General features: G+C 43.0%; 1 protein-coding gene across 1 annotated transcript in view; it reads right to left on the reverse strand.

Moving 5' to 3' along the window:
* Window positions 1–13,955, reverse strand: part of LOC128700856 (trypsin I-P1-like) — a 52,153-nt gene that overhangs the window by 20,375 nt on the left and 17,823 nt on the right. Inside the window, exon 4 of the mRNA XM_053794309.2 lies at window positions 8,854–9,017. Coding sequence (XP_053650284.2) covers window positions 8,854–9,017 — 164 coding nt within the window. The remainder of the gene's footprint in view (window positions 1–8,853; window positions 9,018–13,955) is intronic.

Below are 13,955 nucleotides of genomic sequence, written 5' to 3' on the forward strand. Positions count from 1 at the left end.
ATTTACTGTAACTACCACTGTGAATACCACTTACTGTAACTACCACTGTGACTACCACTTACTGTAACCACCACTGTGACTACCACTTACTGTAACTACCACTGTGACTACCACTTACTGTAACTACCACTGTGACTACCACTTACTGTAATTACCACTGTGATTACCACTTACTGTAACTACCACTGAGTACCACTTACTGTAACTACCATTTACTGTAACTACCACTGTGAGTACCACTTACTGTAACTACCACTGTTACTACCACTTACTGTAACCACCACTGTGACTACCACTTACTGTAACCACCACTGTGACTACCACTTACTGTAACTACCACTTACTGTAACTACCACTGTGACTCCCACTTACTGTGGCTTTCACTTTGACTACCACTTACTGTAACTACCACTGTGACTACCACTTACTCTAACTACCACTGTGAGTACAATTTACTGTAACTACCACTGTGAGTACCATTTACTGTAACTACCACTGTGACTATCACTTACTGTAACTACCACTTACTGTAACTACCACTGTGACTACCACTTACTGTAACTACCATTGTGACTACCACTTACTGTAACCACCACTGTGACTACCACTTACTGTAACCACCACTGTGACTACCACTTACTGTAACCACCACTGTGACTACCACTTACTGTAACCACCACTGTGACTACCACTTACTGTAACTACCACTGTGACTACCACTTACTGTAACTACCACTTACTGTAACCACCACTGTGGCTACCACTTACTGTAACCACCACGTGACTACCACTTACTGTAACCACCACTGTGACTACCACTTACTGTAACCACCACTGTGACTACCACTTACTGTAACCACCACTGTGACTACCACTTACTGTAACTACCACTGTGACTACCACTTACTGTAACTACCACTGTGACTACCACTTACTGTAACCACCACTGTGACTACCACTTACTGTAACTACCACTGTGACTACCACTTACTGTAACCACCACTGTGACTACCACTTACTGTAACTACCACTGTGACTACCACTTACTGTAACTACCACTTACTGTAACCACCACTGTGGCTACCACTTACTGTAACCACCACGTGACTACCACTTACTGTGGCTACCACTTACTGTAACCACCACTGTGACTACCACTTACTGTAACCACTACTGTGACTACCACTTACTGTAACCACCACTGTGACTACCACTTACTGTAACTACCACTGTGACTACCACTTACTGTAACTACCACTGTGACTACCACTTACTGTAACTACCACTGTGACTACCACTTACTGTAACCACCACTGTGACTACCACTTACTGTAACTACCACTAAGTAATGATCAAACATGCACATCTACGAGTCATCCATCAGTGTTTAATTCTCTAATATAGAGCCCCTCAGACTCTATCATATCACGAACGATTAGTTATCTGTTTACTTTCGATATTACGTATTACCATATTCTCTTCCTTCACACACTTCAATTAGTGGCTCCTGCCACTTTAAAGTTAATTTATCTTGTTCAATATTTTCTCCCAAATTGCCATTTAGGTCTCTTACAGCAAATGTTCTCTGTTTTAAATTTCCTAAATATCTGTTTAACACCAACCATAATCTCTCCCTCTCCTCCATTTTCTCACCCACAGGTTCATAAACTCTTACTAAATCCCACTTCTCACTTTTTATTTTTATTCTAATCCACATTAGTCTTGAATTTAGACACTTATACAGATGTCCTTTCTTTCCAGAGTTGTTCATTTAATATTATCCCCATTCCCTCTTTACTTGTTTTCTCATATAACCTGATTTAATCCCATGTATTCCTCCCCATTCAAACACTCTCATCCATTTTAACTTTGGTTGACTTCTAGCACATCCAACTTATTATCAATTATATCATTAATAATCCTTTCTTTATAATTTGTATGTCTATCAATACACACACACACAAGACCAAAATGGAACTAGAATGTGGGGAAAAAGGCTAAATAAGTTGTGCAGCACATTGGTGGAGAAGTTATCTGCAGAGAGCAAGAAGTGGGAGTTGTGAGGTCTTGTTCCTGAGGCAATGATGCAGAGTTTGGTGGAGGAACTGGAACTGTTGAAGCGGATTATAGAGAAGAGGACTGATAGGAGCAAGGTATATCTGGAGGGTGTTTGGGGGTCAATGCCCCTGTGGCCCGGTCTATGACCAGACCTCACAGTGGATCAGGGCCTGATCAGCTGGGCTATTACTGTCAGCCACACAGAAACGTGCCTACTACATACACAGAACAATACACACAAATATAAACCCTCCACTCAAACTTCTCATCTACTTAAACAGGACACATGACCACAACACAAGACACACATCTATTTTTGATATACCTCGTGTCCATATCACACTGTGTAAAAACTCTATGCACATAGGGGCTCTGGTGGCCTGGTGGTTAACGCTCTCGCTTCACACGGTGAGGGCCTGGGTTCGATTCCCAGCCAGAGTAGAAACATTGGACGTGTTTCTTTCCACCTGTTGTCTATGTTCCCCATCAGTAAAATGGGTACCTGGGTGTTAGTCGACTGGTGTGGGTCGCATCCTGGGACACTGACCTAAGGAGGCCTGGTCACAGACCGGGCCGCGGGGGCGTTGACCCCCGGAACTCTCTCCAGATCTCCAGATAAATATAAAGGGCCCCAAAATATGAAATTCATTACCAGAAGATATTAAAGTAACCCAGTCTGAAAACCAGTTAAAGACTCTTCTCAAAAGCCACTTAATCACCCTAGACTAAACGCTAAATACTCAGTACACACACACACACTTACCTATGTACTCCCACATCATAACTTCAACAATCACTTTGAACCTTTTATCCATTGTTGACAGAAATATAATTGAACCATTGTTTTCACAAAAAGCATTTTAGAATATAAGAATCATAATGCCTAGGCATAATAGAGGCTCTCATTGCATTGCAACCCAATATTGTCAATGTAAAATCTCAATGTACTGTTTGCTAAAACATAAATAAATAAATAAAATACAAACCACAGCCCAGGTGGCCACGTACTGACTTTAGGTGCTGGGGTGCAGGAACATCAGTGGGCAGCAAGGGGACTGAAGGAGGGGAAGTATCAAAGACGGGACGTAACAAAGACGGGAAGTAACAAAGACGGGAAGTAACAAAGACGGGACGTAACAAAGACGGGAAGTAACAAAGAAGTCTCTTGAGGAAATGGCATCAAGCTACCAGGAGGTCTGGGAGATGATAAGGGAAATAACCAAGGAAATACTTAAATCAGACCCAGAGATATAGAGAGAAATGAAATGGAAGAGGTCACTTATTATTCAAAGGCTTCATGAGGCAGAAGGGAAGACCTACGATGAAAGAAGATAGGGAAGTAAGAGAGACTAACATCATCATGGCATTAACAGTAGGGGACATGACCCAGCTGATAAATTTTCAGACTTGGGTGGTACTTGAGGGAAAAAAATGCCCAGTCAAATTGACATTCAAGATAGAAATTTTACAAAACAAGATAATGTGGCAGAAACCACTGTTAAAAGTTTCTCCAAAGATACCAACAAGTGTACCTCGACCATGACAGAACACAAAAAGAATGGGAAAAACTGAGAGTATGAAAGTGTCAGAGGCAGGATAGGAGAGCACAGCCTTGGGGTGGGCAACAACAAACACAACCACCCATAGAACCCCCTCAAAAAAAAACCTCAATCCTATCACCCCACACCAACCAAACACAGTATCCAGAAACAAGCCACACTCAGGGCAAGGGAAAACCTGGAGCCACATGGGGGACCACAAATGTGGAGGGCTAAGATGGAGGTGATATTGAAAACCTCATACACCAACACGTTACGGACACTACCAGAGAGTGGGGAGGACGATTCAGCAAGACTGGACTTTGTATTCACCCTGAGTAGTTCAGATATTGAGGACATCACATATGAAAGGCCTTTCAGAGCTAGTGATCCTGTGGTCCTGAGCTTCGAATACATGATAGAGTTACAAGTGAAGAGGGAAGCAAAAACAGTAGGACGAGAGAAGCCAAACTACAAAAGAGGGGACTACACAGGCACGAGGAATTTCCTGCACCAGGTTCAGTGGGAAAGAGAATTGGTGGGAAAATCAGTGAATGAAATGATGCAATATGTGGCAACATGCAAGGATGGAGATGAGAGGTTCATACCCAAGGGCAACAGAAACAATGGGAAGACCAGAATGAGCTCTTGGTTCACCAAAGGTGTAGAGAGGCCAAAAAAGTGTACTAGAGAATGGAAAAAGTATAGAAGACAAAGGACCGAGGAAAATTCCTTAAGGAGATTAGTTGAAGAAACAGAAACAAATATGCACAGAAAAGGAGGGAGGCCCAGCAGCAATACAAAAATGACTTACTATCATAAGCAAAGTCTGACCTGAAGCTATTGCACAGCCACATCTGGAGGAAAAGAACAGCCAAGGACCAGGTAATCAGGCTGAGGAAAGAAGGAAGATCACAAGAAATGACCGAGAAGTATGTGAAGAGCTCAACATGAGATTTAAGTATTTTGAGTGGAGACAGAAAGGACTCCAGAAAGCCAGAATGGTGGGGATACACCAATGTTGCAACCCCTGAATGGTTGCAATGATTATTATGTATATATATATAATTATTACCTTTTCATTTAATTTTATATTGCGGGCTGTGGCTCGTACGTTGGTTTGCGTGCAGCCAGCAGCAACAGCCTGGTTGATCAGGCGCTGATCCACCAGGAGGCCTGGTCACAGACCGGGCCGCGGGGGCGTTGACCCCCGAAACTCTCTCCAGGTAAACTCCAGGTTATATTTGCGATAATAACTAAATCGTAAATGTATTGCTTTATATTGTTATTTGATGTAGTTATGTTGTTAGGTAGGATGTAACATATTATGTGCTCAGTTCAAGTCTTGATTGTCAAACTACTGTAATTATCGCTTGTGGCTCGTTAGACTGCCGGCTTCTGAGCTGCAGTTGTCCATGGAGCTATCACGTGATCGAGGGGGGGGGGTGTCCTCACCTCACGTGAAGTACTCAGTCTGCTGTAGACTCGCTTGGTGGTTGGACAGATTGTCTGTCTCATTATTCTTGTTAGTTCTGTAGAACTCTGTTCACAGAACATTGTATAGACTTAGTGATTTTTGACGTTGTACTGAGGTTGTGTGTCTCTTAGACACTCTGGGTAACTCAGGTCCTGAATTATAGCTTATGACCTAATTTGTACTGGTTTCTGTGTATTATCACAGTCGGGTATTTTCTTATGCTGAACTTAGATTCAGTAGTATGGGAGTTTTGTAACTTTTGTGGAGGATCTGCAGATGGTCCCTACTTAGTGTCGTTATATTATCTCCTTGTTCCTGATTCTGTGTCGCAGTTGCTTGTTGTATTGCTATTGGGCTTAGCATTCTTTTTGTTGTTCAAGCAGATTGTTCTGGTTGCCAGTCGGTCAAGAAGTTAGTTTATGTGAGGACTTTGTCAGTCACTTGTTTAAGTCTAGTCGAGTCGTGAGACATAGAACTACTTAGAGCACTTACACACATACATACTTACTTGTACATATTTGTAATATCTTATTAAATGTTAATGTACCAGACGGTACTTAAGAATTATAAATGTGATATGTGCTTTCAGCACAATAATACTGTAAACGAGAGAAGTGATATTATTTTGATTACTGTGATTAATTTAATTTAATTTAATTTAATAATATACCTCTAGACTTAATAAATTTATTAAATTTTAATTTCTCTAGTTAGTAGCCTACCAGTTGTAATCCTGAAGCACTATTGAATCATACTGAATTTTAATGGATAATTGGACAAGGATACTGACTACTTGTTACGAAAACCCAGTAACAGGCTGGATGCTAGAAGGGCAGTCCTTTCTAGTATTACCTGGAGATCTCTAAGCTTTTAGAATTGCGTTTTTTGTAACACCAACAAGTGCTGGACACAATACACACAACCAAGGAGGAGGAGGTGGAGTGGCTAAGTGAACTAGATACCTCAAAGGTGGTGGGACAAGACATCTCTCTTTGGGTCTTGAGAGAAGGAGCAGAGGTGCAGTGTGTGCCACTAACAACAATCTTCAACAAGTCTATTAAAACAGGGCGACTACCTGAGATGTTGAAGACAGCAAATGAAGTCCCATTTTTTTAAGAAAGGAGACAGGCAGCTACAAGCCAGTGTCAGACATGCATAATATGCAAAGTCATGGAGAAGATTATTGTGATGAAAAAGTTCAACAGATAGGAGTAGCGAGCGAGTATGTGGTAACAATAGTTTGATTGCCGGCTGCTTGTTAAGGTAGGGTAAGTCTAGCTCCCACTATCCCCCCCCCCTTTTCTCCCCACCCCGAAAGGTGACGTGTGGGGCTCCGGCCAAACAGTAATCACTCGACTCACATTATTATTATTATTATAATCAAGGGGGAAGCGCTAAACCCGGAGGATTATACAGCGCCTGGGGGGGATGTGGAAGGCATTCAGGCTTAATTCGGGGAACTGGAGCACAGATCCAATTCCCTAAATCAAGAGCCCCTCACCAACATCAAGGAACCTTCCTTGAGGGGACTCGACTCACAGCTCCCAGCACAACTGTAAGTAAAAGTCTCTGCTCCTATTCTAGTGGATATTGGTTGAAAGCTTCACTTTTGACCAATAATAAACTTAGTCCTTTCAGTTTTAGATACTTTTAGATAATCACCACTTGTTTTAAGTATCTTACACTTATCATGGAGAGTGATTTCTTAAGCAGTGGGTAACCTGTCTCTCTTTCCAGCTTAGAATGACAGATCGGGTCACCTGCCAACCAACGAGAAGTGTTGAAGGAGACGGACTGAATCAGGTCCTGAGTATTCACTGTTTGATCTACCTACCTGATTAAATGTAGTTGAGCACAGGATACTACCCCTCATCTTTGTAGTGGTGAAGAACAGACGTTCCTATCATCTGGATAGACTATTCAAGGCTATAGACTGTGAAGAACTAGTCGTTAGGTTGTCACCAACAACTGTGACCCCCCCACATCATCCTCAACGGCTACAATTTCTACAAGACGGTGTCAACCTCCACCAGACACCACAGTTTACTTGTACATATTAGCGTTGAATTCAAATGGCAATTTTTCATTTCATTTTTCATTTTTCTTTCAAATATGATACACCTTCATTTTTATCTTTGCATTACTAAATAATAAAGTGTTTATCTTTGTGAATTATTTCTTTTTCTATTCATTAATTTTCCTGAGGAGGAGCCAGCCTTGGTAATACTGTCTGAAGTTGTTACAGGGCTGAGTAAGTCTCCACGAACCTACTGAACTTTTACAAGACGATGGAAGTAAGACATGAGAGGGGTGGGTGGATTGTATTTCCTTGTACTGTAAGAAGGCTTTCAGCAAAGTACAAGAAAGTGCAGGTATAATAGGAAAGGAAATATAATGGATAAGAGAATACCTGATAGGAAGTTAACTATGAGTCATGGTACGTGACGAGTTATCAGAGTGAGCGCCTGTGACAAGCGAGGTTCCACAGGGGTTAGTTCTAGGACCGGTGCTGTTTCTGGTATATGTGGATGACATGACGGAAGGGATAGATTCAGAAGTGCCCCTGTTTGCAGACGATGCAAAGTGATCTGGACAGGCTGTAAGCCTGGTCCAAAAACTGGCTCCTGGAGTTTAACTTCCACCAAGTGAAGATCGGGGAAGGGCAAAGAAGAACACAGACGGAGTACAGGCTAGGGGGCCAAAGACTGCAAACCTCACTCAAGGAAAAGGATCTTGGGGTGAGTATAATACCGAGCACATCTCCTGAGGCGCACATCAACCAAATAACTGCTGCAGCATATGGGCGCCTAGCAAACCTGAGAATAGCGTTTTGACACCTTGGTAAAGAATCGTTCAAAATTCTGTACACCGTGTACGTCAGGCCCATACTGGAGTATGCAGCACCAGTTTGGAACCCACACCTGTTCAAGCACGTCACGAAATTATAAAAAGTGCAAAGGTTTGCAACAAGACTAGTCCCGGAGCTAAGGGGTATGTCCTACAAGGAAAGGTTAAGGGAAATGAGACGACACTGAAGGACAGAAGGGATAAGGGATGGACATGATAACGATATAAAATACTGAGAGTAATTAATATGGTGGATAGGGACAAGATGTTCCAGAGATGGGACTCAGATGAGTCACAGGGATGTTAGGAAGTATTTCTTCAGTCATAGAGTTGTCAGGAAGTGGAACAGTCTGGAGAGTGATGTAAGAGATTTAAGATAAGATTTCGTTCGAATTTTTAACCCCGGAGGGTTAGCCACCCAGGATAACCCAAGAAAGTCAGTGCGTCATCGAGGACTGTCTAACTTATTTCCATTGTGGTCCTTAATCTTGTCCCCCAGGATGCGACCCACACCAGTCGACTAACACCCAGGTACCTATTTGCTGCTAGGTGAACAAGACAACAGGTGTAAGGAAACGTGTCGAAATGTTTCCACCCGCCGGGAATCGAACCCGGGCCCTCCGTGTGTGAAGCGGAAGCTTTAGCCACCAGGCCACCAGGCCACCGGGCCACCAGGCCACATAACTTTAAGAAGAGGCATGATGAAGCTCATAACTCACGAAATCGTAATGACACGATTGCAAACAAACCATACCACGGATGGGGTTTGAACCCGCGGTCAGAGAGTCTCATGGAGCAGGGAGAGAGAGTGGACCTAGTAGCGACCAGTGAAGAGTTGTGCCCAGAAGCTATGAATCGACCCTTGCAACCCCAATTAGGTGAATACAATTAGGTGAACACACACACTCTGAGAGAAACACTAGGCTCACACACCTCTGGTAGCAATATCAGTACTTTCGACATCTAATCTGATTAAAGCAATGTCGTTAGTAAGGGTGATAATGTTGTAGGGGGCCAGAGAGACACTCTTCACAGTATACTCTCTGTTGTCTTCTCTCAGGTCCCAGGCTCCTGTGATGACCCTCAACTCACTCAACCTACCAGGAAGACACAACAGTAATGTTAGAACATAAGAAGGAACACTGCAGCAGGCCTACTGGTCCATGAGGGACAGGTCCAAGTCTTCTAGTGGCTTAAGCCAATGACCCAACCTAGTCAGGTCAGGTCACATTCACTTAAGTACATCAGACTTAGTAGCACAAGTTAGTCAAGAAGGAAGAGATGCAAGTTCTCTTACTATCTAGTTTGAATATAATGTCTTACATTAAGGTAAGATTCGCCACTAAACAAGTTGATATATTAATTTTGGCACACTGAAGATCAGAATGACTTTGACGTAATCAGTCCCTCAAGATTGGTGAACTGATTACATCGATTTCAGGCTGAGGGACCGATTATCTCAAACTAATTCTGAACTTCAACCATTTTTCTCTGTGGAAATAAATGGTATAAAATACCGACACAATGGAAATATAAACACAAATGCAGTATAATGTGATCCTTTATTGACTACGTTTCGCCCACACAGTGGGCTTTTTCAAGTCACAAACAGAACTACCTGGGGTGGAAGGAACGCGAGTATTTATAGTCCGGTTCAGAATGCTGAGGTCAGGTGAAGAATGCTGCATCTGATGATGTACCGAGTGGGGTTATAGAGTCTAAAAACTTGGGTAGCTTGGAAAGGAGATTGGACAAGTTTGTGAGCAGACCTTCTACAGTGTTCTTATGTGGGATAGCGATGAAGAAGTTTCTTGGCAAGTGGTTCAGCTATGTTATAGAAGCCACTATTCTGGTTGAAGTTGTCGGATATAGAAATAAGTGATGATTCCAGGATTCTTCGGTATTGAGTGTTGTCTTCTGTGGCGATAAGTCTTGAGTTTCTGTAGTTTATCAAGTGGTTGTGTGAATTACGGTGTTGTACGCAGGCATTCCTTGTGTCGTCAGACCTGCTTGCGTATTGGTGTTCTGAAATACGTGTTTGGAGGTCCCTTGATGTTTCGCCCACGTATAACTTGTTGCAGTCATTACAAGGGATTATGTATACCCCTGCAGAGGATGGAGGCTTGTCCTGTCTACTACTGGTGATGTCCTTGATGGTCGTGGTTGTGGAGGTAGATACTTGGAATGATGTTTTGGCAAAGATGTTGGAAACATGTTTGGCAATGGAGTTGGTGGGAAGGACTATGTATCTCTTCTCGGCAGTGTCTTCTCTGGGTGTGTTGAAGATGTTTAATGCCCGCCGTCTGCAGTCTCTGATGAAGTGACGAGGATAGTGGAGTTTAGAAAATATTTGTTCAATTATAGTGCATTCTTCCTAAAGGAACTCGTTGCTGCAGATTCCGAGTGCACGCAGGAAGAAGCCTATAATTACACCACGTTTGGTTTTGGTGTCGTGGTGAGAGTAGAAGTGGAGAAGATCGTTTTGGTTGGTGGGTTTTCGATAGACTTTAAAACGAAGTTCGTGGTCAGCTTTGCAGAGCAGGACATCAAGGAAAGGAAGAGTGTTGTCGACTTCTTCTTCAAGTGTGAACTGGATTGAAGGTTCGACCTGGTTGAGCTTGTCTTGGAGAGCTTGAACGTTGAAGCGTTTAGGAGTTATGAGGAGAATGTCGTCAACATAACGGAGCCAGGTGACAGACGAAGGAATAATGGTGGAGAAACGTTCGGCTTCTAGATGTTCCATGTATAGGTTCGCCAGGACTGCACTGAGTGGCCCAAAAGTCTGCTGAAAGAGGTGATTTTCAAAAGAGAAACACGTAAAGCCAACACATAGTTCAACAAGGTCGATGAAATCGCTGGCTGGAATGGGAAGATCAAGTGAATCGTCAATTTTCCTGCGCAAGAGATCGATGGCTTGTGTAGTAGGTACTTTGGTGAACATCAGGGTCACCACCGCTGATAAAGGGGGTGGTGTCGTTATCATGAACACTGACGATTACAGGAACAAAATGCTCAATCTACTTAATGACCCAGATACCTACAAACCTCTCACAACTAACCAAGTGGACAACCTTACTAAAACTTTTCTTCAAAGGCCTCGCCGCATTCTGAGGGGCTCAGAACAAGGGAAGAAACTTCTGCACACCATGCCCAGCAACCCCAGACCTGCCAGAATGTACGGCCTGCCAAAAACTCACAAGCCTGGTATCCCACTGAGGCCCATATCCTCGGGAATAGGCAGTGCTCCCCACCAGCTCTCAGGAATTCTCGCCAAACACCTCTCTAAACTCTTGGGCACTATCAGTCCAGCACATCTCAAACACTCAGGTGATCTTCTCAATCGCATTCGCAACATCAACATCAGGAACAAGAAACTTTCCAGCCTTGACGTGACTTCCCTGTTCACCAAAGTACCTACTACACAAGCCATCGATCTCTTGCGCAGGAAAATTGACGATTCACTTGATCTTCCCATGTGCTGAATAATATTAGGAGAGAAGTAAATAATGAAGATGATTGTTATAGGAATGCAGTTAGAAGCCTGAGTAGATCTATAACCCATTATGATAACATGAACGTAGATAAGTATGTTTATGGAGCAACTTGCAATGTGAACAGACTGACTGATGTTGTAGTGGCCAGGCTTAGGCTTGGTTACAAGTACTTCTGGCAGTTTGGGAGACACACAGATGATGATCAAACTAAATGTAAATTATGTGATCAGGCATGTGGTCACTCTCTTGAACACTATGTGCTTAATTGTCCACTTATTGAGGAATACAGAGACAGACAGTATAATAACCTATGTGACATGTCAAGATATCTTATTAATGAAAATAAGATACCAGATATACTAAGCAAATTTCCTAAATTTGCTTGTAACAGATAAGTGAACTATAGATATGTAGATATAAATCCATATGTATTCCTGTTAACCCTTTGGGGCCTAGTTCCTAGGCCTTTTGTGTATCCACATGCTCTCGCGCTACCGTCCACAGGATGGATATGGGGTGCACAATAAACTAGCCACTTCGGTGGCAAAATCTAATCTAATCTTCCCATTCCAGCCAGCGATTTCATCGACCTTGTTGAACTATGTGTTGGCTTTACGTGTTTCTCTTTTGAAAATCACCTCTTTCAGCAGACTTTTGGACTACCCATGGGTTCGCCACTCAGTGCAGTCCTGGCGAACCTATACATGGAACATCTAGAAGCCGAACGTTTCTCCACCATTATTCCTTCGTCTGTCACCTGGCTCCGTTATGTTGACGACATTCTCCTCATAACTCCTAAACGCTTCAACGTTCAAGCTCTCCAAGACAAGCTCAACCAGGTCGAACCTTCAATCCAGTTCACACTTGAAGAAGTCGACAACACTCTTCCTTTCCTTGATGTCCTGCTCTGCAAAGCTGACCACGAACTTCGTTTTAAAGTCTATCGAAAACCCACCAACCAAAACGATCTTCTCCACTTCTACTCTCACCACGACACCAAAACCAAACGTGGTGTAATTATAGGCTTCTTCCTGCGTGCACTCAGAATCTGCAGCAACGAGTTCCTTGAGGAAGAATGCACTATAATTGAACAAATATTTTCTAAACTCCACTATCCTCGTCACTTCATCAGAGACTGCAGACGGCGGGCATTAAACATCTTCAACACACCCAGAGAAGACACTGCCGAGAAGAGATACATAGTCCTTCCCACCAACTCCATTGCCAAACATGTTTCCAACATCTTTGCCAAAACATCATTCCAAGTATCTACCTCCACAACCACGACCATCAAGGACATCACCAGTAGTAGACAGGACAAGCTTCCATCCTCTGCAGGGGTATACATAATCCCTTGTAATGACTGCAACAAGTTATACGTGGGCGAAACATCAAGGGACCTCCAAACACGTATTTCAGAACACCAATACGCAAGCAGGTCTGACGACACAAGGAATGCCTGCGTACAACACCGTAATTCACACAACCACTTGATAAACTACAGAAACTCAAGACTTATCGCCACAGAAGACAACACTCAATACCGAAGAATCCTGGAATCATCACTTATTTCTATATCCGACAACTTCAACCAGAATAGTGGCTTCTATAACATAGCTGAACCACTTGCCAAGAAACTTCTTCATCGCTATCCCACATAAGAACACTGTAGAAGGTCTGCTCACAAACTTGTCCAATCTCCTTTCCAAGCTACCCAAGTTTTTAGACTCTATAACCCCACTCGGTACATCATCAGATGCAGCATTCTTCACCTGACCTCAGCATTCTGAACCGGACTATAAATACTCGCGTTCCTTCCACCCCAGGTAGTTCTGTTTGTGACTTGAAAAAGCCCACTGTGTGGGCGAAACGTAGTCAATAAAGGATCACATTATACTGCATTTGTGTTTATATTTCCATTTTTCTCTGTACTGGACTGATGAAGCCAGTGTGTGGTGAAACTTTTCCATAATATTTATACCCAAATGTTGCACAAGTGTCTAAATTATCAACTTAACGGTTCTCTGAACCAATTTATCAACAAGTCAAGTGTTTACTGACGAGGGACTAAGACCTTCCACTGGCTTACCCCTCCAAGTAACATGTTGACGTTATAAATAAAAATCAATCAAGGCATATTAAAAATAAGAACCCAATTATAGGTGGAAATTAAACAGGGTGTTTCAAAAATACACCCAATTTCGAGGCCTTGTTATTGTCGCCCGTGTCTGGTACACGTATGGTTACGGTATACCTGTCTAATACCCTATGACCACCCATACATCCCTACTACTCACTCCCACCCATTCTCACTCCATTGAAGACATGAGGGAGAGAGGGAGAGAGGAGGACGGAGGGGTGAGGAAGAGAAAAAAGACAGGAGAGAGGGAAAGAGGGGTAGAGAGGAAGAGAATGAGAGGAAGACAGGGTAAGAGGGGGAGGGGGAGGGGAGAGAGAGAGAGAGAGAGAGAGAGAGAAAGATCATCTGAAATAACGTAAGTTGATCAAATGAAAATGCTGGCCCACAGATGGCTCCAACTT

Source organism: Cherax quadricarinatus, chromosome 94 (genome assembly GCF_038502225.1).
Source record: "Cherax quadricarinatus isolate ZL_2023a chromosome 94, ASM3850222v1, whole genome shotgun sequence".
Classification (NCBI taxonomy): domain Eukaryota; kingdom Metazoa; phylum Arthropoda; class Malacostraca; order Decapoda; family Parastacidae; genus Cherax; species Cherax quadricarinatus.